At 39.1% G+C, this 27,530-nt stretch overlaps 1 protein-coding gene across 1 annotated transcript; it reads right to left on the bottom strand.

The window, feature by feature from the left end:
- Window positions 1-4,919: 4,919 nt before the first annotated feature.
- Window positions 4,920-27,112, bottom strand: mapk13 (mitogen-activated protein kinase 13). The gene is made up of 12 exons (XM_033629702.2): window positions 26,886-27,112; window positions 20,207-20,336; window positions 19,976-20,034; window positions 18,794-18,899; window positions 17,870-17,899; window positions 16,397-16,444; window positions 15,998-16,112; window positions 15,290-15,361; window positions 13,286-13,365; window positions 11,837-11,915; window positions 6,886-7,059; window positions 4,920-5,973 (listed from the first exon to the last, which is right to left on the bottom strand). Exons 1-12 carry the CDS (start codon window positions 26,996-26,998, stop codon window positions 5,888-5,890), a joined length of 1,092 nt encoding a protein of 363 aa, XP_033485593.1. The 5' UTR covers window positions 26,999-27,112; the 3' UTR covers window positions 4,920-5,887.
- Window positions 27,113-27,530: the final 418 nt, after the last annotated feature.

Raw genomic sequence — 27,530 nt, 5'->3', positions numbered from 1 at the left:
GGCTTTCAAGTATGGCACACACAAACACTTACATACACACCTATGCCAAACTCTATTTCCTATTTCAGGACTCCTCTCTCTCTCTTCCTTTGAGTCCGCCAGCTCCACTCAGCCAGCTTGACCACTGAGGACCCTTTGCACAGGGTATGATAATCAATCATTATTATAATCTGACAATTGAAATCATGCCCATAGACTGTCGCTTAGTCAGCACTGAGTCTTTCCCCTCTTTTGAACTTAACATGACAAAAATTGGTCAGTTGAAGCCTTTTTATTGTATTTTAATTTATAGACCTCCTGGCCCAGCTGGTCCTTTCCTTTCTGTTTTTATTGAGTTTTGATCTTCAGTTATAAAGTTGGACAAAGTTTAAATTCTTAATTCTTGGTGATTTTAACCTCCACGTTGATAATGAAACCTCTAAGGCTGCATCTGATTTTCTTAGCATCACTGAGTTTTTTAACTTTACTCAACATGTTTCTGGGCCCACACACAATGCTGGACATACACTTGATTTAGTTCTTTCACATGCTATAATGGTTGATGAGACTTATACCATCTGTCAATTCCTCACCTTGGATCAATGAGTCAATCCGCAGCTTTAGGCGAAAATGTAGAAAACTAGAGCGTTTATGGAAGTCTACTAAGCTGGAGGTCCATCAGCTGCACCTTAAAGAGCTTTTAATCTGTTTAAACAATATGATAAGGGATGCTAGGACTGCTTATTTTGCCAACCTCATCTCTGCTAACAAAGGAAATTCAAAAGTTTTATTCAGGACCATTAACACCATTGTCTCTCCTACTGCTCCACAAGTGTCTGTCTTCTCTGATACTGATTGCAATAACTTTTAAACTATTTTGTGAATAAAGTCTGTGATATAAGAGTGAATATCCTCCCATCTTCAAACCATCATAACTTTAGTGTTCCCTGCTCCACTAATCTGAGCTCCTTTTCTCCTGTTTCCTTACAGGACATCACTAAGTTTGTGCACAAAATCAAGCCTTCTTCTGGCCCCTGCGACATTCTTCCTTCATCCTTGTTTTTAAGTGTTTTTAATTCAATTGGCTCCACTATTTTAGATATTATTAATCTCTCTCTTTTGACTGGCTCTGTCCCGAGCCATTTTAAACATGCCATAGTTCAACCTTGTATAATTCCTGTCAATCAGGTTTCCCTAAAATGCATTCTACAGAAACAGCCCTGCTTAAAGTTACTAATGACATTATGATGGCAGCTGATGGTGGGAAATGCTCTGTACTGGTGCTACTGGATCTTAGCTCTGCTTTTGCATTCTTTTAAACAGGTTAAACCAGTTAGTGGGTATTTCTGGGTCTGCTCTAGATTGGTTTTCCTCATATCTCACTGATAGGAGTTTTTCAGTCGCTGCTGGCCAATTTATGTCGGACGCAGCGCTGTTGTCATGCGGTGTCCCGCAGGGTTCTGTTCTGGGTCCCATGTTATTTTCCCTGTATATGCTGCCTCTTGGACAGATTATTAGTCAGTACAGTGGAATCTTTTATCATTTTTATGCTGATGATATTCAACTATACTGCTCTTTTAAAACTGATGAGTCCAGCCAATTGTCTGTTTTAAATGATTGTTTGGATGCTATTAAAAGCTGGATGTCTGACAACTACCTCCAGTTAAATTTTAAAAAGACAGAATCACTTATAATTGCCCTGGAACACTCCATTCCTGTCATTAAGCATTCTTTGGGGCCTTTAAGTGCTCATGCTCAGCGTACCGTCAGAAATCTAGGTGTCATTCTTGACCAGTCCTTGTCCCTAGACAGTCATGTCAGTCAGCTTATTAGCTCTTGTGTTTTTTCCATTTGAGGAATATTGCTAAATTAAGATCTGTGGTGAGTGGAGTTGAGATGGAGATGATTATTCATGCTTTTATTTCCTCTCGTTTAGATTATTATAATGCTCTTTTTACCTGTTTAAACCAAACCACTTTGAACCGGCACCAAATTGTCCAAAATGCAGCTGCTCGGCTTTTAATTAGTAGTAACAAGAGATCACATATCATGCCAATTTTATCCTCTCTGCACTGGCTACCAATCAAATTCCGCATTAATTTTAAAATGTTGGTTTTAACTTTTAGAGCTTTACATGGTCAGATGCCACAGTACATTGCCAACCTCCTTCTCCTGTACTCGCCCAATCTGACTCTTAGGTCCTCTGACCAGATTTTATTCACCATCCCTAGGACCCATTTTAAAACCCGAGGCGACCGTGCTTTTCAAGCTGTTGCTCCCAAACTCTGGAACACTCTCCCCTTCTCTCTGAGATCCACAGATTCCTGTACTATTTTTATGAAGCAACTTAAAACATTTCTATTCAGACAGGCCTTTGGCTGACTGATTAAATGTTTTTACTTCCTTCTATTGCTTCTTATGGGTTTGTTTTATTTGTGACCATTTTTTTAAAATTGTATTTTCATTGTATTATTGTCTGTGTTTTTGCTTTTATTGTGAAGCACTTTGTGATTTTATATCTGTGAAAGGTGCTATATATAAACTTTACTTACTTACTTACATAGACATTTGTCAGCTAACGTTGTTACAACCTGTTACTAACCTAACCTGTTACATTGAGCGATAGGCCTACACTAGAAGGATGCAGTCGAAAACATAGCTAGATTATCATACCCTGTGTGTAACTAATTATGTGCCTTAACCTTATTGATCCCGTAGTTGAAATTGTCTAGGAGCAGGAGCACAGATGCAAAATACATCCATGAGCAGGAGTCACCATGGATGCAGGGGTCACTTGCAGGTGCCAGGTGGGAGCTTCTTACGAGATTTTGAAGTATCTCGTCTCATCGTTCAGGAAAAAAATTACCACGAAAAACAGAAAAAAATTACCACAAAAAACAGAAGAAAAAAATACCACGAAAAACAGAAAAAAAAAAAATACCACGAAAAACAGGGGAAAAAACTACTCAGAAAAACAGAAAATATTACTCAGAAAAACGGGGCTTTTTTTATTTGTCAAGTGAATGCAATACGCTTCGTAGCTCACCGGCTCATACTGGGCAAGATAGAGTTTAGCAAAAAAAAAAAAAAATCCCAAACTACATTCAAAATTGGTTAGCCAATTTGTTCTATGATTGTGAAATGGGTAAGAAATTGCAAACTGTGCGGTATTAAAAAGTCTATCATTTAACTTGGTGAACCTGCAGGCACCATGTTGTATGATGGGCAGCTTTAGCCAGTCAAATCCCATCTGATTGAATACATTTATATATGCCTTTGAGTTCAAGATGAGTCTCCTCATGTATTTCAGTGTTTTATAGGTAGGAAAAAAGATGGACTTAGATGAAAAACACCCATAAATGTTTACTTGGTGCATATGTTGCATATGCCAAAGGATAATCTTGATGAATACAGGGACACAGGACTCAAACTTTGAAAATGTATTTTATAATTCAATATCTCTTTTATTCCTTTGGTTTTCCTCTCATCTTTAACTGACTGTAGCTATTTTGTTGCCAGCATGTGATCTCTCACAAGAGCCATATGGTTCTGCTCTTCATTCTCCCAAACTGTGTCACCATTGCAATGGAGAGGCCTGCAATACACCCTCAAAGCACAGTGAGACACCTACAAGTACTGTTATCCTGAAGAGGGATACACATTAAACAGTGAGGAGGCACACACAACACTATCCACTCACTCACACACATGAGAACTGTGTGACAATACGCACACATGTAGTGCACACGCATGTCCACATGGTATAATCTCACTACATTCAGAGTGTGATGAGAGATGGCAAATACAAGTGGGATATATGTGAGAGTTTAACAGCTGTCTGTGCAGATTACTTTTAGTAACCAGTGACAGAAACACACTCAAACTGTTAAAAAATGCAGGGGGTCTCTGATTACCGTGGAGATGACTGAAACCTTTAGAAAATGTTGCAGACCAGATTGAGCTGTGGATAGAAACCTGACAAGAACATCATCACAATAATAAAATAACAATCCAACACTGATTCCTGATTGGGATTGAAATACCAATGAAATAGAAGATGACACCCTACTAACTTCTGTCCTTGTGGAGGAGGGTGTAGTGCAGGGTGCTGAGTGGACCATGTTGTGCAGAATGTCAAATTCAGCTCCAGCCAAGTCGACACAAAGACATGATTTTTCTGTTCCTGTTCCGAGCAGTACTATGCTGTATACATATATATGTATACAGCATAGTACTGCTCGTTGTAAATTTGATGTTTCTAAGACATGGGAATCAGATTTTATTTAAATACCTTTAATGGATTGTTCAAGAGATGATGTTTATAAGAAATTTGTCATTTTGATGTTGTAAGTGGTGATATGAATGTTGTAAATATTATACATTCTTAAATTTGATTCGAATTAGAATCTTATTGGAAAAATTTTAAAATCCATTTTAATATATGTATTATTTTTTCTTATTCTAATTTTTTAAAGTTACATAAACTGTATATATTCATTTTAACTTGTGTTGTGAGAACATTCAAGATTAATAGAACAGACTTCATTTACGCAGATAACTGCTTTGACTTTTTTTTATTAACAGCACTCTCACAAATCAAGTGGGTTTTTTTTAATATGCATACTTACTGTTTTAAGTATACTTGAGCTGTCACTGTTGCACACTACATGTATTATGGAAATGGGATACAGATGTGATCTGAACTCAAACACCAAGAGCCCTTTACATCCCCTGTTTAAACCATTTGTTCAGTTAAAGTCTGGTGTACATATGTTTGTTACAGTGGCAGGGATTTGTCCAACACTGTTACAGTTAGGTTCTTCTCTCACAACTGATCGTGCAATTGTGTAAATCAGCTCTCTGAGTGACTGGTCCATCTGTCTGTACCTGGAGTGGAAACCTGTCACCCAATGTACACAAAATGTGTGCACACATGCATGCTCATGAATATAATTGTTTATTCTAGTTGTATACACACATGCACACACACACACTCACCTTCTCAGAGAGAGTGACAGACCAGCATAATATTTTAGGGTATCACATGGTTAAAATCAGTAGATGCAGGATTCCCTTTCAGATAGATGACAAAATGAATTCAACATATTATCCATAAAATTCATGAATGACCTCTGTGCAATATTATGCATCACACAGCACCCTCTAAATGTACCAGCCCAGTAGAGTGCATATTCAAAAGCTGTATCATACCAGAAAGATCTGTAATGGTTGGGTGTAAAATTGTGTGCAGTTATGATATATACAGCATGTCAGATATTACAGTAGTGGAGTATAGAACCACAAACCTGTTTGCTTTGCACATCATACACACCTTCATGGTCACACATTCCAGCTGACACGAGATGCATATTGGACACAGTAAATGCTAATCTTTGAGGCCTTTGCTTTGCAGGAGTTTTCAGCGCATTCATTAGCAATACCCAGTTGTTGTCTCTTGATGATAATTTTAATAAACAACATATAAAGAAGCCATTTCCTCCTTAAGACTGCAAAAATATTAATGACAAGATATTTATAGGCTATGAGTTAGACCAGTCGACCTTGGGCAGTGGCATTTAATATTTGCTGCAAAAACAAAACTCTGTACACACCATGTCTTATTATTCAATTGGAAAAAAATATTACAGTAAATTCTGTGACATTTGGTCACAATACATTTGAGAGATAGTTCACTGAAAGTGTACTTCAAAGAGCAGTCCACACTTAGAAAAGAATTGCACAAAAAAAGTGGGAACATTTTAAAAGAATCACTTCTGAACACTGAGTCAAAATCTAAACATATCCAGGGTAAAAGAAATCGAGTGGATCCATGGTTGGAATATACAAGGGCACCATTGGCTGTATGCTGTGTAGGGCGGGGCGTCAGTAATTACAAGACATTCTCAGGTCACGGAGACATCGTCAGAGTGTTTTTCCTCTTGGAGTCCCGCCGTGGAAATGGCACGAAGCTTTTCACCTCTCTGAAGCATAACCCTGTGTGCAAAAGGGGAAGACATTTGTTTTCTGCATATGCTGCATGTCCACAACTCCAATCATTACAGGAAGATTAATTATTAATTAACACATTAACAGAAGCCCATCAACAGAATGCTTGTGTAGTCGTAAATCATCCAATATGGCCAACATGGTAAACACTTTTAAAAAAAGAAAACGTCCACTTCAACCATTTTAAAAGCATGATAATAATACAGCTCCTCTATTTACTGTATCCACTATGAGGCTGTCTATTATTTTGGTTTTTATCTTTCTCATGTAACAACAGAAATAATGTCTCTTTTCTAAGAAATGTGTAAAATGACTGATGTCAGTTTTTTAAGCACTGGGGAGGGACATACATTTTCTATTTTGGCTTAGGGAAGGGACATACGACTTTTACCTGTTGTATTTTGTATTTACTTTAAATACCCTCTGAACCCCAAAACCCACTGATGGGTTTTACAGGCATTTTTTCCTTAAAGATCTCCAAAATCACACCATTTATCGTAGCTACACACTGTGTAAACAGAAAATTTCGATGTTTATTCTACACGTCACATAAGAGATATGCTTCCATTAGAAAACATAACCAAAGCTAAGCTTAAATTAGGTATAATTAGACATTTACATAAGACATTTCATCAAAATCACTTTATTCTACATGTCTCATTAAAAATGTCTCCAAAAATAACCAGATCTTGTTAAAAAAAAAACAAAAACGTTTAAGTCTGCACTCCTGCATGCATGACAATAGTGGAAAACCAAGACTTTTGTTAACTCCAGGATTATGTTTTCAACGTTTAACTCTCAAACATCAAAGTCCCGCTCCAGCCACCCCCTCCTCTGATGAATAAAAAACAGGCCCTTACAACATATACATCCTGTGTTTGCTAACTGTTTTTCACTTACGCTTCCACTCATCCAGGGACAATGTGTCGTTGTCATGGCTGTCATCGTATGGCGTAGGCTCAGGAAAGTCGTCCGGGTCCCTTAAGCTGTCGAAATATGGGTGCTCCAGCGCTAGTTCGGCTGTGGGTCTCTCGTCTCCGTCCAAAACCAGCATCTTCTCCAGCAGGTCAATGCCTGCAAACAGTCAGTGGAACAAAAAAAATCCAACAATTTGATCAAAGACAACAACCCATACTGACATTAGCCATATGGCGGGTTGCTGTAAGCTTTTTCGACGCAGAAGATTAAATTATTAATGCTTATTTAGTGCAACACTTTAAGATGTTTTAAAAAGATAAGCAGAAGAAGAAATTTTGCTGCTGCAAGATACATAGAATGTACTACTTAGAGAATTTCTCCTGTTCTTTATCTTTCTAACACTGACAGTTTAGTAGGTGGAAGAGCTTTCATGAACAGAGCATAAAGAGAGTCACAGCAGTATTACATCATTCAGAGACAGAAAGTAGCTAAAGCTAAGTTTACATCACAGGGTTTAATGCTTAATTCCAATCTTACCTATCTCCGATCCTATCTTTCTGCCTCGACTGTTCACATTCATCTCTGAAATGACCAATATCTGACATCTATGTGAATAGATCTGTTACCTGAAAGGACTCACATGCAACGAATTATATCACATATGCATGTTGGAAAAAAAAAAATTGCATAAAAGCAAGACAGGCATTTGGGGACAAAAATGAATGGCATAGTGGTCTGAGTGTCCATTTCCTGAAGGATTTGCTATGGAATATGTTGAGGATGAGGGAAAGAAGATGAAGGAACGCAAAAGCCACAGCTATAGCTCCATTAGCAACTATTGCTGATACCGTAGTTCTGTGGAGAGCGAGGTGTGGGAACAGGAGAGGAGTAAGCAGTGGTGGGGACGTAATGTGGAGGGTTTCACAGAGGAGCACTTCCTCTGAAACTTGCGGAGGGCTACATTCCAATATCTCTGTCCCAAGGCTGTCAGAGCAGGACTGAAAATGTAGGCAAGCTGTCCCCGTCAGAAATTATCTGGCAGTCAGGCTCTATTGACTTGCGACTGAGGCAGCCTACAGCAGCAGTGGTATGGTTACAGCAGCCTTCTGCAGTATAAAACAGGCTGCTCCAACACTGTGTGGTGACAGATCTGCGCCTGTACTGTGAAGTATGATGTGGACAAGCCATGCATGTATGAGAAAAACATACATGAATTCAGATGTGACAGTTCTCGCAGCTGTCGCATGGACACTGACTCGAGAGGTGGAGTACACCCTGAACAGGACATAGTATCACAGGTCTGACACACAGAGACAGGCAAACATGCACAGAACCCAGAGATACCCCACTCTGACATGACGAGTATATACAAACTCCACACAGAAGGGCCCCAGCCTGACACTGGGTTTGAACCTGGAACCCTCTTGCTTTGAGGCACCACAGCCAACAACTGCACCTTCTTAGATATCACATATGATGGTAATTTTCTGACCAGAGCTTCAAAGATACACAGATACCAGTGATTATTATGTTTCTTCGTCAGAGAGAGAGAAAATTAACCAACCTTCTCATAGAGGATACAGTGGTGAGTACTGTAGCTATCAATTGTAATAAACCTTAGGGCTGAGAGTTAAACACAATCAAAGGGCCTAAGTGTGGAGGCAGCACTGTGTCTGTATATTACATTCTTCTAATCCAAAATTGCTAGGATAGTTTATTCAACAAGCCTCGTCTCACAGGTCAAAGGAAAGATGAATTTATTTCCAGATAAAAAGGTTATTTTTTGTAGATCCCTGAAGTCATACTTAAATGTAAATCTGTTGAGCCAGATGCCAGGATATTTGTATTCTGTAACCCTTTCAATATTTGATCCACTGACAGCAGAGTTACGCAGATTACAATAGTCTATGGTTTTGGATCTTGAGCAAACCGTCAATTTTGCTTTATTTGCATCAAGTACCAGTTTAAGATTAACAAGAGTTTCTTGGAGAACATTACAATAATGTTGCAGGGTTCTTTCTGGCCAGTTGTACAGCATCAGTAACACAATATACAATAGTGTAATCAGCTTAAAGATGGGCTTGGCAACCATTCAAAGAAGAGACAATATTGATAAAAGTAGGGACCCAAAATTGAACCTTGTGGTACACCCTTTGTTACCAGCAAAAACTCACATTGTGCACACCCCAACTTTACACACTGATGCCTCTATAACAAATAACTCTGAAAGCAGTCACAAGTAGCAATGCAACATAATCAATTAGTCGTCAACCATTACTCGTCAACTAATCTGATATCACTGAATTGGTTTGAGTGAAAGAAATCAAAATTCTCTGATTCCAGCTTCTTAAATGTGAATATTATTTTTCTGGTTTCTTTACTCCTCTTTGACAGGTAACTGAATGTCTTTGGGTATTTGGACAAAACAAGATATTTGAGGACGTCATCTTAGGCTTTGGGAAACTTTTATCAACATTTTTCCCCATTTTCTGACATTTTATAGACCAAACAACTAACTGATTAATTAAATGAATAATCAACACATTGCTCAAAGATTACTACCAAACCATTAGCTCTATATCCAGATTGGTATGGAATCAAAACTGAGTGCCTTGCATGAAAAGACTTGAGTTGGTTATTTACCAAGGATTTTTGTTAAGAAGAGTTAATTAGGAGATTGGGTGGTGATTATTATGTAAAAGAATCACAGGGGTCGACGTCCAAACACTGGGAAATCTGCCCGTTGAGACAGAAAAGATTAAATATATGAATTAATTTCTCGGTAATAACTGGAGCGTACACTTTAAGAAAAAAGGGATCCAATTTATCCTTTCAAGGTGACCTCCTGGTATTGATGGCTTGCGAAACTTCAAGTACATCATTAGGAGAGAGGGGATGAAAGACCAAATGAGAAGCATGGTGCACACATATCATCAATAAGACGGAGCGTTCTTTTTTAAAAAGATGCATCATCAAAGTGTTTGTCGAAGGCTATGCAAATCTCACTTTGTTCAAAAACCATACAGGTAGGGAATAAGTGGATTTGTTTTTGTGTGAGTTTACGGCTTTCTAAAATTATGCCAGGTTTAAGAAGAAGCTAGTAATTACAGTGGGTCTAGATTCTGATTTAGCTTTCCTCATAGCTTAAGCATATTTATTTCTAAGTTGTCCAAATGACAGCCAATGCAAGATAGTGAGGTGGGGAATTGAGGCCAGATTATAGAAATTAAATGTGAGAGGAATCATTATACATGTAATGATGCCTCTCAAACCTCATATCACATGTTTCGTATAGATCCACATTAACACAAACATTCAATCTAGCCATTTCATTAGTGCTTATGCTAGTGTGCCATAACTTTTCCATCAACACCTTTTAATTGTTAAAATTATAAGCCAACTGAAATCTCACATTGAATTCAGGTCATTATTTCATGCTGTTTCACCATCACATTCCCACCCCCCTAGCGCAGAGGAGAAGGCCAAACTGTTGCTGACGCTCATGGTCAACTGTTGAAATGTGCACATGAAATAGCATTAAATAAAAAAGAAACGGAGCGTCAACAGTGTTCTATGATATCATCTAATACTGTAAATAAATATCACCAAGTACGATTTTAGTCTTCATACAGTTTCTGTGTGCATTGCACATTATGACTGTGCTAACAGAGCACAATGGAGACTGCCACGCTTTTGCTTCTCCAGTCAACATACGTACATCTTCACCACCTGCATATATGGATTGTGTAGATTAGCAAAATTTGGAAGTAAAGTCAGTGCCAGCTCTCGCACAATTATTAAACTCCATTTCCTCATTATGACTCCTAATCCTGACTCCTGAGAAATAATGATAATAATAAACAAAATAATAATCACAATGCAGGCCAAGATCTCCATGATAAATTTAAAAACACTGTGTTCACCTATCAAACTTCCATTTTCAAATGATAGCTCAGGGTCGTGGATACCACTGATTACTGTGATCGTTTTGACACGGTGTGAAGCAATCAGTGTGACTGCTGTAAACATATACAGTAAATACTGTGGTTACAATGGGCCATAATACACTATAAAGAGCCACTGATCAGCAGGCTCATCAGCCTTCATGTGGTGCTTTGCATTGACCATATGTGGTTGAATGTGGGTGTGTAGAGGGTGGGATATAAGGCTGATCCCTGTGTGAATAATTCCAGGTTGACTTGGGATTAATAAAAGAAAATTGCTACAATCACAGATTTATAAATCAGAATATTTTTTGGCACATGCTCTTTTGGGCTTTTGTATACACAAACACTTTTAGTAGGAATCCTATGTACTGTTTTATGAATGAGACCTCAGGACATCAGGAATACTAATATGATCCAGTTTGATTTTGTGCAAAGCAGAGTTTGGTGGGTTTGATGATGGTGACGATGATGTTTCTAGTGTAACAAAATTAATCTTATGATTTAACAAAAATGTCTATCTCTGTGGGATTCTTTCCATAATCTTGTCAGACCTTTAGAGTGACAATATGAGCCTGTCAGTGGCAAAACAAACACTTTTAATGAAGACAAATTGACAGTGCTCAATTGCCTACATGGATTACATTGTAGCCTGTTTCACTGCTGCTGGGTGCAGCACTATTGCTCAATACTGGACCAACTTCAAAAATTGTTGTTCCAAATAGTCACTTAGACAGAAACCATGAGGAAATAGGGTCCACCTTGGAGACTACAAAGGTAACCTTTTAAGATGCACCTCATCCCATTTAAACACCGCTTGTCTGTTATAAAACGACAGACGACGATCCCTTCAAAAAACAAACGTTTAATCCCAAACTGCTATGGTGGACGAGCACTGTGGCACGTGATAAAAGACTGTACATGTACTAAATAAAGTAAAAAAAAAAGTGGACTAGTGGTGCTTAAAAAGAGCTTGTGGCTAAACTCACCTTTTGCACTGGCTCTGGGGAACAACGTTGAGAAGTCTTTTCTGGGATAGCGAGGAAGGCCCTTAACGTATGTTTTGGCCTGTTTTTAAAGATAAAAGAGAAATAAAATTAGGCATCAAAAACAGAATTTCGCCAGATTATGATGCAAATCAAAGCAACAGCATTTTTGCAGACAGTATGTATTTTGTCTCTAGTCATAGACTTAAATGATTCAAATTACATGTATTTCAACTGAACAAAAACTGACTGAGGATAGCACTATTTCCTGTAAAAATATACTGAACAAAAATTTAAATGCAGCACTGGTGTTTTTGTTCCCATTTTTCACAGGTTTGAGTTAAAGATCCAAGACTTTCTTAGTGCACTAAGTATATATATATTTCTCTCATAATTTGTTTGCACATTTGTTAATATCCTTGTTAGTGAGCACTGCTCTTTTTCCAAGATAATCCATCCACCTGACAAGTGAGGCATATCCAGAAGCTGATTAAACAGCATCATTACTACACAGACAAAATGTGCAGTTTGATCACATAACACACTGCCACAGATGTCCCAAGTTTTTAGAGAGTGTGCTGTTGGCATGCTGACTGCAGGAATTTCCACCAGAGCTGTTGCCCAGGAACTGAACGTTCTTTTAACTACCGTAAGCCGTCTCAGATGTTGCTGTCATTGAATTTGGAACATCCCATCGGCCTCACAATCGCATACCACATATATTTCTGCACAAACCCTCAGAAACTGTCTCAGGGAAGCTCATCTGCATGCTCATCGTCCTCACCAGGGTCTTGACCTGAGAGCAGTTTGACATCGTAACCAACTTGTGCGATTGTGAGGCTGGTTGGATGTACTGCAGTTCAGGTGGCTGGTCTCAGATAATCTTGCAGGTAAAGATGCTGAATGTGGAAGTTAATCCAAATTCAACAACAAACAACATCTGAGACATGTTGAGATAGTGACATGAACATTCAGTTCACAGGGAACATCTCTGCAGTCACCATGCCAATGACACGCTTTTCTCGTGATTATCCCAGGGCACACCAGTGTAGTAATGATGCTGTTAAAACAGCATCATGATATGTCAGGTGGATTGATTATGCTGGAAAAGGAGTGCTCACTAACATGAATTTTAACAAATTTGCAAACAAAATATAAGACAAATATATCTATTGTGTGCATAAAGTCTCAGATCTTTAACTTAAACCTGTGGAAAATGGGAGCAAAAACAAAAGCGTGGCATTTAACTTTTTGTTCAGTGTATAAAAATCACTTACAATAAACTACTTTTTGTTGATGCCCTGTCTTTTCCTCTAGTGCCACCCTCAGGACAAATTCTATATTTTTACCCCCACTACAGGTGAAGCTTAAATAATGGCAAAACCTTCAGTATGTTTTTATTGTTAGATGTATATGTAAATATGTATGTACAAACACTGTGATTTGTCCTACCTCTGCACTGTCCAGCTTCTGTACAAACTCTGCTCCAGGTACTCCAGTCACTTTCATGATCTGAGTCAGCTGGTCCATGTCTGGTAATAAAGAGTTAGAATCAAGGATTTTTTAACCTGGCATGTCCTGATGGATTGATAAGCAAGCCCCCACACAGAAGCAGCTCTGCCAACCTGTAATGTTGCAGTTACAGTTTACAAATATGTCTGTCCAGACTCATATGTAGCCATGACAGGAGACAGCACTTTAAATATGGATGCTGCTTACTTTTGACCACCAAACTCTGATCACTTCATCCTTAACCCTCTATGGTACGCATTATGATTGGTACAAAACAGTTTGTAATATTATTTTGTCATATAATAGACTAAGTAAAAATAATTTAAATACATTTTCCGAAATATATTTTTGGTGCACTTTTGGGTATATTACCTTAAAGCAACTCCAAAATAAGAAAAAAGGGGTATTGTTCAAAATTTTAGTACAATTATATATAATTCTCATGGAAAATATTTAAAGAAACCTAAGTTTAACATTCAGACCTTTAGAAACTGAAAATCACTAAAAATGAACTTTTCACAAGTCTGTTTGTCCGAATGTATGAACCTTACATAAAGAATTTAGCAAACTAAACTATCATAACCCTCTTCAAAACATTTCAGTGTTTGGCTACTTGCTTTACATTTAAATGCCTGTTTTCAGTGTCCTGCTGTGTCTTTCCTCAGATACTGTATGTGGCCACCATTTGCTGTGTGGCTGCAGGGTTGCTAGCAGCTTGTTGTCTTCCAAACTTCTAAATTCTAATTAATCCTCATTTAGGTCAACTGAGAGTGCTAATGTTACCCTTTTCTTCTTTGAGGAGTCTTAGAATAATATTGCATTTATTCTGTAAATGGAGGAAAAATGTGTGTAAACTATAAGCATACAGTCTGCCCTACAGAGAGGACTCACAGTGCACTGTTTTAATAGACTACACAGATTAAAAGCCTGAACTTTATTTAAACTAATATTATTAAACTTATTTAGGCTAATTAATTGTAGAAAATGAACATAAAACCATAAACATTAAGTGTTGCTTTAAGAATTATTTGCATTTTAACAATTTTGTATCAGTCAGTCATCAAATAAAGCACATTCAATAGTTAAAGATTAAATTTTGCTTATCGATTATTGTAAATCCAATTTTTTCCAGATTGTAAAATGACAGAAAATCAGTTTTTAAAGTTTTTTTTGGAGAGTTGATGGACCTGAACATGGCCTCCAGAGACAATATCATTAGTACTATTGGTATCTTTAGGGCCCTGGCTTTTTTTTTTTTTTTAAAGAATTACAACATAATTGTGGATGTAATGTATGAGTGAAAATGGAAAAAAATGGGTATGTTACTGAGAGGCAACATGGCACTATAGAGGTGTGTCAAATTTCAGGAATGTCTACATGCTATATCACTGGCAACTAGACTTCCTTGGGTTTCCTGAAGATGTTTTACCACTCATCCAAGAAGCTTCTTCAATTCTGAGTCCAGTTGCCAACGATATAACACGTAGAATTATCATGACCTGGATGAGAATCTTCGCCAACAAATTTGATGAAATTCCCTCAAGGTGTTCCTGAGATATTGCTTTCACGAGAATGGGACAGATGGCATGAAAACATGAAAAGTAGATGTCAAACATGTAGGACAAGTATGTAATACAATGCAGCAGTGGCTACATTGGAGGCTGCCTGAAAGAATGTGTTGCTACATGTAATATACTGTGTTTGCCTTCTGTGTTCCATTCTGCACCTGATTTATGGTGCCTAACATCAAATAAAACTGTCACTGTTTGTTAAAGTGGCTTTAATCACCTATACTATTACACTGATTTAATGAAGTGATATTAAAACATGATGTGCTGTAATTTAGGAATCATACAGTACATTTACATTTCTGTATGCTGAAACGTTTATGTCGTAATCCAGCTTTACAATTCCAGTAAATGGACAAGGCTGATGAAAGGATACAGTCTCTCCCTTTGAAAAGGGTCTTTCCATTGATCATTTCTGCCATGATACAGCCTACAGACCAGATGTCCACTAGAAAAAAAAAGAAGAAAACACGAGTTAGAACCACTGCAGAATAAACATCGCTAGCAGTGTTTTAACTTAAGCAGTAGAACTGAGGAAGGTGGCATTTATATGCCAGAGCAAAGTTCCTCATCATGTTGTAGTGCAGAATCTATTGTGCTGGTGATATTGGGGAATACTTGGTGAGTAATACAATCCTATGTAGGATGTAAACTTGCCTGAGTTGCTTTCTGTGCTACATCCCTTTCTGTAGATGCTGTTTACAAAATGAAAAACCACTATCTGCTAAAGAAACATAAATCCTGAGAAAGTCAGTTGCACTGCAGTGACAGCTCTGTCATTGAGTCTCAACGCTATCAGACTGCTGTCAGACCCATCTTTGTCAAATGCTAACAGATTAAGGCAGAAAAAGATTTATTGTCAGAATGACAGCCGTGAAACTTCAAATGCATTTCACACACCAACGGCAGGATTATAAAAACTGCTGACCCAGAAAGTACCGTATGAGCCACTGCTTAAAGTAAGAAATCCCTGTAGCTCGGATGTTTTCACACGACAAACAGCAAACAGTTACAGCACCGACAGGCAAACTCAATACTGAGACGACAGCGAGGTAAGAATATGTAACAGCTACGATTGTCTTGCCAGTCTGGGTGTAGTGCATCCAGTTCAGAATGACCTCAGGCGCCCGGTACCAACGAGTCACCACGTAGCCTGTCATCTCAGCGTCAGTACTGCGAGCCAGCCCGAAGTCCAGGATCTGCATCGGAAAGAAAGAAATTGATCACAATCTGGAACATGAACAGACATCTGTTAATTTATTGATACTTCAGGTACTGCATGTCTAAATAAGACTATTTCTAAGCCAATTTTAAGTGAGAATCAAATCTGTCCAGTAGCAAAAACAACTTAATGCTAACTTCATAGTATATCTTGTATTTTAGGACATTTTGTACCTGCTGAATCCTTTTATTTTGCTGCTGCAGCAGCCCTATCATTTCAGCTTGTGTCATCTTTTCTAGTGTAATCCTTAGAGGTACCAACCTTCAGTTCACAGTCTTGGTTTACAGCCAAGTTTCCAGGCTTTAGATCCTGTAATAGAAAATGAGCTGAGTGATGGGTACTTAATGCACTTAGTGATTAACAGAAAATTATAGTGTTTGTACAGTGCAGTATCAAAACTAGGACCGGGAAGAGTTAGAGCTTGAAGTTCCTGTGGCCTCATACGGCTCAGCTGTATGCCTCAATGCCTGGATACTGTGGGGATTTTAAACAGGGATCAAAATGGTGTGACTTAGTATAAGCTGACCATAAGACTCACTGCAGCGTTTCTGCAGAGTTACTCCTAAAGTACTGTGTGATAAGGGTGGCGCTGTTGTGAGTGAGTGTTGATAACGTCTTAGCGTAAGGGATTACAAGGGTAATAGGGTAACACAGACTGAATGAGCATGATCATATTTTACACACACGCACGCACACGCACAGTTAGCTGATCTCAAACAAATGGTAGAGGGTACAGCAAGAGGGTTGCCGGTTCGATCCCGGGTGTGGGAGCCCTTCTGTGCGGAGTTTGCATGTTCTCCCCGTGTCAGCGTGGGTTCTCTCCGGGCACTCCGGCTTCCTCCCACAGTCCAAAGACATGCAGATTGGGGACTAGGTTAATTGATAACTCTAAATTGTCCGTAGGTGTGAATGTGAGCGTGAATGGTTGTTTGTCTCTATGTGTCAGCCCTGCGATAGTCTGGCGACCTATCCAGGGTGTACCCTGCCTCTCGCCCGATGTTAGCTGGGATAGGCTCCAGCCCCCCGCGACCCTCAAGAGGATGAAGCGGTTAGAAGATGAATGAATGAATGAATAAATATGTTGTAATTAAAACATGGTGAAAAAAAGCTACATTGTCCGGTAAATGCTCATGTCAAATACTCATAACAGAGAGAATATTAGTGTGCTGTAACTCTAATACTTCCCTTGCAAAACAAGAGCACAGTAGATTTAACAGTAGATCTTACTGGTTGAAATCCTGAAAGAATTTAAAGGAACTTGTTGATCCTATTTTTCAACACTTTAGGTCTGGCTATTTCTGTGTAAGAGATAAGAAGCCTGATATATTAGTGCTGTATTGACCTAACCCTACTTTCACCACACACACACACACACACACACACACACACACACACACACACACACACACACACTTGGCACTGGTGCTAATAGGTGTGGCTTGACATCTCTAGACATGCACAGAGACAGCACAGAGTGAACTCATCCTACCTGTTGGGGCAGGGTTTGATCTGACTCAATAACAATGACAAATTAGATCCACATTCCCATGTATTTTGTACAAGGAGAAGCTCAACTGTGATGTCTGAGCAAGAATAATGCAGCGCACAAACCCCTGCACACTGCACATATTACAATTTCTTAATAATAGTCTGTAAAGACACGTTTATTACAGACCGAAACATTCTCCTAGCTCGAATGTCAACCCTCTACAGTGACATGTGACTGATACTTACCCTGTGGATGATTCCAGCCTTGTGAATATACTGCAGAGAGGGAGAGACAGAGCAGGGAGCAGACAATTTTATTGCAATCACATCCAATATGTATTTGTGGTATATGGCATTTACTTATGGTATTCTGTGTTTTGAATATGCCTGTTTACATGATGTTTTCATTAGTGTGCCGGTTTGTACTATGAGTTCACCTGACAACTGTCTAATGTAGTTAAACATAGATACAGTTGGTGGCAGTTATAGTTAGGGAAAATGTCCTTTCCCCTAGCCTGTAAATGCTCACAATGCGCTTTTTTTTATCTCATGTAAGAGACAATATTGCATGTACTATAGATATTATTAATTAAACTTATAATATCAGTATCCTACAGTCATTAACGCTTTGATGAAATAGACTAGCATGTTTTGGTGAATTCCATGCACGTTTCTAGACAGAATAGCAGCGCTAAAGTTACTTAATGCCATCAGCCTATGATTTCACGACATGCTATTACAGAAACAGCCCAAAAATCACAATATATGTGACTGAAAAAGAAAAAAATACCCATAAAAAGGAAAATGTCTGTAATTATGCATTTATTCCAAAACTTCATATATTTTTTGTGCAAAACTGCTGGCTTAGTACATGAAACAATGTACAAAGAAACATGTGCATGAATACTTTTGCATAGTGCCTCACTGCCTCCTAGGCTTGTAAACACTGGACAGCTGGACACATTACAGTGCATGAACATTAATATGAGTGTGTGTTGTAATAAAATATCGAAATTTGCCTTCAGTGTATCGATTATTTATTGTGAGAGAGAGCACAACAATATATTGCAAAAATGATTTTTTGTCCCACCCCTATTAAATATACACATGAAACACATGTTTCATGGTAGCCTTGGAATGTATTCTGTGAGGTCAGCTTCCTCCACTCACCCTGAGTCCGCAGAGCATCTGGTAGACGAGAAACTGGACTTTGTCTTCTGAGAGGTGACCTCTCACCTTTGACAGGTCAGTAAACATATAAGGCATCACCAGGTAGCTGAGAAAATGAGAGGGAGAGCGAGCATGATAATGAATGGAAAGAAACAGACAGTGTGATTACCTCTACTGAACAGTCCAAACACGATGCAAGCTTTATTCAGTCAAGATCACAGCTAATGCACAAGAAAAAGCCTCTCCTTTGCTGTTCGCTGTTGTTTTCCACACTCTGTTAACGCTGTAATCCAGGACTTTTAATACACTGATGAAGGAGCTTAGGGTGCTTGTGTATGTTTATGTAACACTCGTGTTTATACAGCCTTCAATATACTCTGCCTCTTTGCAATATCCTCCTGCTTTGCTGCTGTAAAAGTCTAAGTTTGTAGCTCAACACAGTCATCTTACCAGCACATTAAACTCAAACTTACGCCATATAACTCTTAATTGATAAATGGCCAAATCAAATAACTAAATCTTTTATTTTCATTTATTTTTAAAAATGGTCACTTTAAATTCTATAAAGTTGGGAGTTTTAGTGTTAACAGTACTTTGTGCTGTGTCAGTGGACATGAATCGAAATCCAACCAATAACATGTAGGTTTGCTGTTGTTCTCTGACACAGTGAGTGCAGGACCAATGAGATCATGCCACCTTTGTGGCACAGTTTAGGGAAGGTCCTTTCCTGTGTCAACATGACAATTCCCCTGTGCACACAGCAGGTCCACAAAGAAATAGTTTTCAGAGTTTGGTGGGGGAGATCTTGACTGGCCTGCACAGAGCCATGACTTCAATCATCACCTTTGGACGAATTGGGACAGTGGCTGTGAGCCAGGCCTTATTGCCCAACATTAGCGGCTGACCTCACAAACACTCTTGTGGCAGGATGGGAGCAAAGCTGTGCAGCCAGGTTCAAAAATCTTACGCATACTAATATCCATGGTTTTAGAATGACATGTTCAATATTCACACATGAGGTGTCCAAACACTTCTGACCATCTTTTGATATTACTCTTCTGATATTGCTCTTTGCTTCAGACATCTCTGCACTTTCTGTCCAATGCCCCCATACCTACCCTGGAAAGAGGGCGTTGCCTATCTGTGCCTGAGGGCTTGGTCAATATGGCGAAAAATACTCACAAGTCCTGGAAGTCATCGAGGCATGAGGCAGGCGAAAACACATCAAGAAGTCCTATCACCTGGTTGGAATGAAAGAGCGAGGTGACTAATACAGCGGCATGGGAGCAGAAGTGAGGAGCAGAAGTACTTGCAGGATATTATAATATCAAAAAGGCAAAAATGATTATGCTATTTTAAGGCCAAAAGCACATGTTAAATCAAAAGGAGATTTGTTTGGTTTAATCTACTCACATTTTCATGCTTCATGTGTTTGAGTAGTTTGAGCTCTCGGTAGGCCCTCTTAGCAAAGATCTCTGACTGGAAGGGCCTGTGGAGCTTCTTGATGGCCACTTTCTCTTTAGTCTTCTCATTTATTGTTGAGCTGTGATGAATAATGGAAAAACAAGTCATTAGCTCTACACTCAGAGTCTGCCTGTGTCTTCTAGCACCACTATGATTTCACTCTTTTGAAGTCAGAGCAGTGAGAAAATGACAGGACGGTCTATTTTGAGGTTTCACTCTTGCTAAGAAGCAAATCATGTCACAGCAAAGCCGTTCTCAGATGGAGGCAAAGTACGTGGGACTCATTCTCTCAGTGAGTGGGGGGGTCTGTGGTTTATTGAGTATGAACATGTAAATGTTTGGCAACTCTTGTTGTGCACGTCTGCAGTGATCTGCAGGGCACTAAATCGTAGGAGGACAAGCTTGTTAGGCTATTTGGAGCCACATCCACCAACACACATTACACACATCACTTGTACATAGTGCTGTGGACAACGATGATGCACTAATGTAGAAGATTAACAGCAAATTTCACATGCAGCAGCTGATCCATCCCAGATAGGCATCCACAATAAATACAGTGGTTGTGGTTATGAAACTGTTGGTTATGTTTGCTTTTATTATTTCTCCCTCCTCCTGTGTTTACAGTTTCCCACAATATGATTTATGTGAGACATGAAATTTGCCAGAATTACAGACAACAGTGGGGGCTTGATCTAAGTTCATCAGATGGTGCTTCTTGTAAAGGTCAGACATTTTAAGCTTTAACAGATCATCACTCCCACACTATAATACATAAATGCCTGGTAACCACAGTCAGTAATATCTGCAGTTCTGTTAACAGAAGCAACAAAGTACACTAAGATGGATTTTAAACCAATCTGACTTTTTGATTTTTTTTTTCCTCCTCAAGGCTCTCAGAATTTTCCACCCTCTCATTGGTCAGTGTGCACCCTCCATAGTATAAATAACAAAGCTGAGACTGAGTGTAACCTAACATCAAAACTGGTCATAACACATGGACTGGTATTCCAAAACATGTTGAAAGTGAATGTTCAGTGGAATTCAGCATTCAGCACTCTGTACAATGGAAATGATCCTGTTTGTGGTGCTATAATTTACAGAATATGTATGTGGTACTGTATAGGTCTACCACAGTAATGAGATGACAGCACAGTGGCTGCAGCGCAACAAAGTCATGTACTCTATATGAATAAAAGGAATTTCGTATTCACCATAATTACATAACTGCAACAGAAGTAGAGAAGGCTTTGAAACAGCAAATTAGATTATGATGTAGAGAAACGGCATTTTAAACAATTCTGCAGTTTCTAAAAAAAAAAAAAAAAAAAAATGTTAATAGTAACAGAAAGAAAAGTGAGTGGCTAGTCAAAAATGTTTTAGATTGGTGGGGTTCTGCTAAGGGAACTAAAATCCTGGCTGCAGCCCTTAGTGTAGATTACACATCCAAGTGTTTGTATAATGTTAGTCTAAACTTGACAGCAGCCTTGAATGTATGACAACAGTAACTGTACCAACTAGCACTGCAATGATCAGTCGATTATTGATTAATCCAGTGGTTCTCAAATGGTGAGCCATGATGCCAAGCCAGGTGTACAGGTGTAACCACACATTATTATTGCAATATTCAACTGGGCCAATACAAAAAGTTATGAATGAATTTTTAAGTGACTGTATCAGTATGTTGTGCACACCCATGTCTTAATAAAGAGGCAAACTCTGGCTAAAAGTCTAATTCAATTTTAACTTAATTTAAAAAAAACCTTCACGGGGAACCTATTTGTCGCCGCTTGCACATGGGAATTATAAGTGTGTGAGACATCAAAAGCCCAGATTGGCAGCCAGTGTGAGGGATGATGACATTTAAAAGAAGTCATGAGTTGCACAATGGATCAATTTATGGTACGGAGCAAATTACAGCAAATAACCAGCAAAGATGACCTACCGCTGAAAGAGAAAAAAAAAATGTCAGTAGACAGTGTCACGAAAGCTACCTGTCTTATTTTTTCTTATTTCTATTGTCTTGTGTCGTGATAGGAGTGACACACGTTATATAAGCTATTGTGCACAGATATGAATACAGGTGTGCTTTGAGATTTGTCTTGCCTTTTGCTGTGCCTTGGGCACAAAAATTTTGAAAACCACTGGATTAGTCTATTTAAAGAAAATTAATTGCTAACTATTTTGATTATCAAATAATTTTGTCAGTCAATTTTCAAACAAAAATGTCAAACATTATTTGGTTCTAGCTCCACAAATTTATGATTGTATGGATGTATGATGCAGTAAATGTATAATAGTCTTTGGGTTAATGACTGTTGGTTGGACAAAAGAAGCATTTTAAAGGTGTCACTTTGAGCTGTAGTAAGTATTTTTCACAATTTTTTGACATTTCATATACTAAATAATTGATCGATTACCAGTTATCATGTAAATAATCGGCAGATTAACCAATAATGAAAATAATCATTAGTTTTAGCCCTAGTACCAGCTTCTACACACTGTGTCACATCTATTCAATTCATTTCAATTCAATTTTATTTACAAAGCTCAATATCACAAATCACTGAATTGTTAAAGAGATTATTAACGGATGACTTCGGCACTTTTCAACCTGGACCCTATTTTCTCATGTAGCTATATGTGTCTAGGTGACTGGTCCTGGTTGAGCTAGACAGCAGCAGCCAGGCAGCCATACAACAGCAATGGAAGCATATGGAGCAACTGAGCACCGTCACTGTATATCCATCGTAAGTGGTTATGGCTCAGATTGTTATTAGTGTCTGAAATGTCTCTTTACCTTTCATTTGATCTGGTCTGTTTATTATTAGGCTTGTTTTAGATGAGCCAGGCCTGCGCAGAATCTAATATTCTCACGACAGACTCCCTTTTGACAGAGCTGGAGTGAGAGTAAGTAATAGTAGAAATAGTTTGTGGCGTTGGAGTACATAAACAGTAGTTGATTATTTAGTTGATTTCGACAATGTGGATGAAGCCTTTGATACACACATTTCCTTTGTTATCGTTCTGCAACGAGTAACATCTCGTGAGATTTAAGAATGAGACTTCCGCTTAACGAGACGATAACAAACAGACCAAATCAACTGAAAGGTAAAGAGACACTTCAGACACTTAGACCAGCTTGAGAATTTTATGTCTTGAGGAAAGGTTTATATGATTTTAACCTTTTAAGATTAAATATTACGAATACATCATTATACACAGGGTTTCTATAGCTTGAAGCAAGTTAAACTTATAAGGCTCTAGTTTCGCAGACCGGGCGAGGTGGGGGCGCACCTGCACTTTGCCAACTGGGTGTGGCCAGGCGGATTTTGCAAGTTTGGCACACCGTGCGCGCTGGCGCAGCTACTCCTCTTTCCCACCTCTGTCCCTCCTACCTGCGCAAGTCGGAAAGAGGGAGGAGAGAAGGCGCGGAGTGGGTTTTACACACATCACACCAATCAAATGAGCCCCTCTCCTCGCCCTTAAATGCGCCGCACGAAGGCGTGATGAGAGTTTACTCAATTCGCCATGGCAGAAGAGAGCAGCAGCGTCAGACGGCCAAACTTCTCCCAGGAGGAAACTGATGTTTTGGTCCAGGAGGTCCAACCTCGCAGTGTCCTAATATACGGAACTGCGAGCAGACCTCCACGGGCTGATGATGCAAAGGTAGCCTGGGAGGAGGTCACCACATTTGTAAATCAATGTTGCGTTTCTCTCGTGCGCACGCGCTCTCTCTTTCTCTCTCGCAGTCTCACTCTGTTTCTTTTCTTTTGGCTTTTCTAAGATTACAGATGCTGAATATATACTCCCTATCTGATTCTGTGGCTGTTTGTGGTTGGCTGAGAGGGATGTGAACTCATTAGTTTTGTTAATCAAACCAGGTTGGGTTTCCATTACGCATGCCAAACGTGCCAAACGGTGCCAATCCCCTTTGATCTGACATCAGATGTGATGGGACAGTCGATATAGAGATACATTTATGTGCTGATTACAGATAGTTGCATTGAATAGTGGTTTTTGTGGGTATTTATTGCATCGTTAATGTGCCTGATATTCTGGAAACCTGCCTGTGAGGTTTTGGTGACGTGTGCGCACTGTCCACCGGTCAGCCAAACTTCGGCTTACACCAGCTGCGCTCCGCCTGTGCTGACAATAGACCTGGTTTCAGCTGGCGAGCTTTTAGCGCACCTTGAGCGAAGCCTTTTGGCACGAAACTGTCACTGCGCCAAGCTGGATCTGTCGACACCTCCCCCTGCTGCGCCGCCACACCCATCTCAGCGCACCTCGGTCTGCCAAACTACCAAACTGAGCGTGCCTCGGGTTGTGCTGCTCGAAACTAGCTCTGCGCAGGGTTCGCCACCCTGCGCTGCGCCGGGAAACTAGAGCCCTTAGACTTTATTAAGGATATTTTTTAATGCCACACAGAATGAAATTTAAGACCAATTGTACAAAAAACAAACTTGAAGAGAAACAAAAACATTAAAGAACATCGATTATGTAGAAATAGGGAGTTTTTTATATATCCTATATTGTAACATAAAACATGACTTTTTGAAAAGAATTAGGTGTTTGTTGGCAGGTTTTCTGGGTGGATTTGTTTTTTTTCACTCTGCATGAGGGATTCTACTACCTTGACTCCTATTGAAAGGTTGAGAAACTTTCTGCATAAAATACACCAATTCTCATGTGTGTTGCTGTGTACTGGTTTCAGCCATGTCACAAAATCTTCATTAGATGGCCAATTTTCCTTGAATTTTCACTTTCCCTTGCCGTCCAAGGTACAGTGAGGGCTAGCAGGCAAACAATGGATCCTCTACCCACTGGAAACAAAATATGAGAGTGGATGGTTCCACGTGTGTCACTGCGTGATGCTAATGCCAGAGACATTTGGTAAATTATTCAAGAAATGTAAATGTTACCAATTATTCTGAGATTCTACAGTGCAATGTGAGAAAAAATATTCATCATACTTCCCATGTCTTAGCATTTTAAGACTTCTGAAAGATTGTTTTAAGACATTTAATACCAATTCAGGCCTTATTTTTGATGAATAAATTCAGTGTGTGAAGGAATGTTGTTGTGTTACAGCCTTTAGCCTTGTTCAGTTAAGAAAATGGATGATAGTTAAGTTTAATGTGACAGTTGAGTCAGCAGAAGGCCCAAAAGAGGCCTTGAAGTCAGGCTACTTGACCTTTGTTATGAACATTCTCCATCTATTGTCTCCCAGTTGTGGCTGAGGGAGTACAGCTGCCCAGATAAGGGTACCTAGCAAGCCCTGTTGCCATAGCTCCCAAGGTTAAAGGGAAGGCCCTATGTTCTGGGCTCAACAGACGAGAGTCTCCTATTAGGTAGGCTATGTGCATTTTGTAAGATACAGGCGAGGTGGTTTAAAGCGAGACAGGTGAGCATGCTTGTCGTTCAAAGTTAGTACCCAATAGAAACTTCACATAGCCATTGATCGGGGCAGAATGACCTTATTTGGGAACGCGGAGTAACTTGCAAGGGAATACTGTTTGGCTTAAATGCAAGGACTGGGCAAGGGGACACCCTCAGAATCTCTGGACGGCATACACAGTGTTATACTCTGTATGTTGAGCTGTGATTCTCCTCAATCAAGTTTTCATTTAATACTGTTTGTGATCCATCAAAGTCTCCTGAGGTCTTTTTAAGCTATTAAATCATCAGCTCTGAAATTTCATCAACACAATGCCTCTTAAGGCTTTTTTAAGGATAAGCAGGAACCCTGATTATACATCATATATTATACCAACAATATATTACAAATGTATCATCAAATTGCAGCATTAGTTGACCTTAACACAAGACACTGATTTTAAAATCTAGTCAGCTGGATAAACAACATGGTAGCTGTGAATTTATAATGTTGAGTGATGTTGGGTGTGTCCAATGTATTTACTCTACTTGCTTAAACAAACACATTATGTCACAACAGCAACAACATGATGCTACTGAAAGTTGTGTTTCCCTTGAGGCCTGACCCCCGACATTCATGTAAATCCCTAAAATTTCATGTAATTTCTGCTATGGATGTCACAACACATAATTACATAATATGCTATTTATGTATGCACATATGTATGTGCATATGTATGATGCAGTGTACACACTGTCTGTTTCTATGGCTTGCACTATGTATCTCTGTACCTTGTTGATAACTACATGAAGAAATGAAAGTGGAAAGTGGCCATCTTTAATATTGACATTCTAAAATAGCTACATCTCCTCAGTTATTGTACAGACATACACATATCAGGTAGTATGGTACGTGTTGTGGGATATGTAGTCTTCGTGCTAACATATGCTGCTAGTGTGTTACAAGGTGTCAGGTGATATAAGTTGATGATAATATGAGTTAGTAGCTGTGTCTTGACTGTTGACAGTGTGTTGGTGTACAGTAGCGTTACAGGATATAATCCGGGCCCAACACAGGCTGCATGCAGCCAGTGCAGCTAATGTTTAAATGCTGGGCTCAGACTAAACATTATTCATAACACAGCCCAGTCCCAACTATGACACACACACACACACACACACACACACACACACACACACACACACACACACACGTACACACTTCATTCAGCGTTAGGTAAACGAGACTCACCACACGGAGCCGTACGCCCCGGTCCCTATCTGTTTGAGCCGTGTGTATTTCTCCGGGACTTCCCACACCGTGCTGTTTATTTCCTCACGGGAGAAATGTGGCCGAGCCTCCATGATGAAGAGGAGAGGGCGAAGCTAGTAAAAAGTTCTACTCCCTCCTCCTGTGAGCCTGTCGCTTGGTCAGAAGGTAAAGCAAAACACTGCACAAGCCCCAGTCGAGAGAACATACCTACAACTTACTTCCGTTAGAGGTTTTCAAAATAAAGCCCGCTGTGGAGCGGAAACGGCTAACATGCTGCAAAAATTCCAGATAAACAGACTACAAAGCACATAAGGGACTGTTCTTTGTTTATTAGAGGACCGGCTGGCTGGGGTGTGACTTTATTTTTTTGTTCATATCTTGACCTTTCCCAAAGCTAGAAATATTTTTGCCTTGAATGCCCCCAGTGACTGGAGGCACATTTAATTTTTAAATAAAAATATAGAAGAAAGTGATTTTGATAAAATATCACCATTTTAAACTTTGGTTATGATTTTTTTTTTAAGGAAGCATTAATTGAAGATTATATGTTCATGGACTGTCTGAAATACAAGCAATACCTTGTGTTTACACAATTTCTGACTATGATAAATAGTGTAATTTAAA

This window comes from Epinephelus lanceolatus, chromosome 8 (assembly GCF_041903045.1).
Source record: "Epinephelus lanceolatus isolate andai-2023 chromosome 8, ASM4190304v1, whole genome shotgun sequence".
Taxonomy (NCBI): domain Eukaryota; kingdom Metazoa; phylum Chordata; class Actinopteri; order Perciformes; family Serranidae; genus Epinephelus; species Epinephelus lanceolatus.
Note: the sequence above shows the minus strand (reverse complement) of the source record. Positions and strands in the feature narration are given on the sequence as shown.

Bases quoted from the DNA above. Each gene is read 5' to 3' on its own strand.
- mapk13 (XM_033629702.2), bottom strand. From the start codon at position 26,998: ATGGAGGCTCGGCCACATTTCTCCCGTGAGGAAATAAACAGCACGGTG. The intron at 17,900-18,793 runs GTGAGTGGAGGA...CCCTCTCTGCAG, and splicing joins AGATGCTCTGCGGACTCAGG to TATATTCACAAGGCTGGAAT. The intron at 16,113-16,396 runs GTTGGTACCTCT...TTTCCGATGCAG, and splicing joins ACCAAGACTGTGAACTGAAG to ATCCTGGACTTCGGGCTGGC.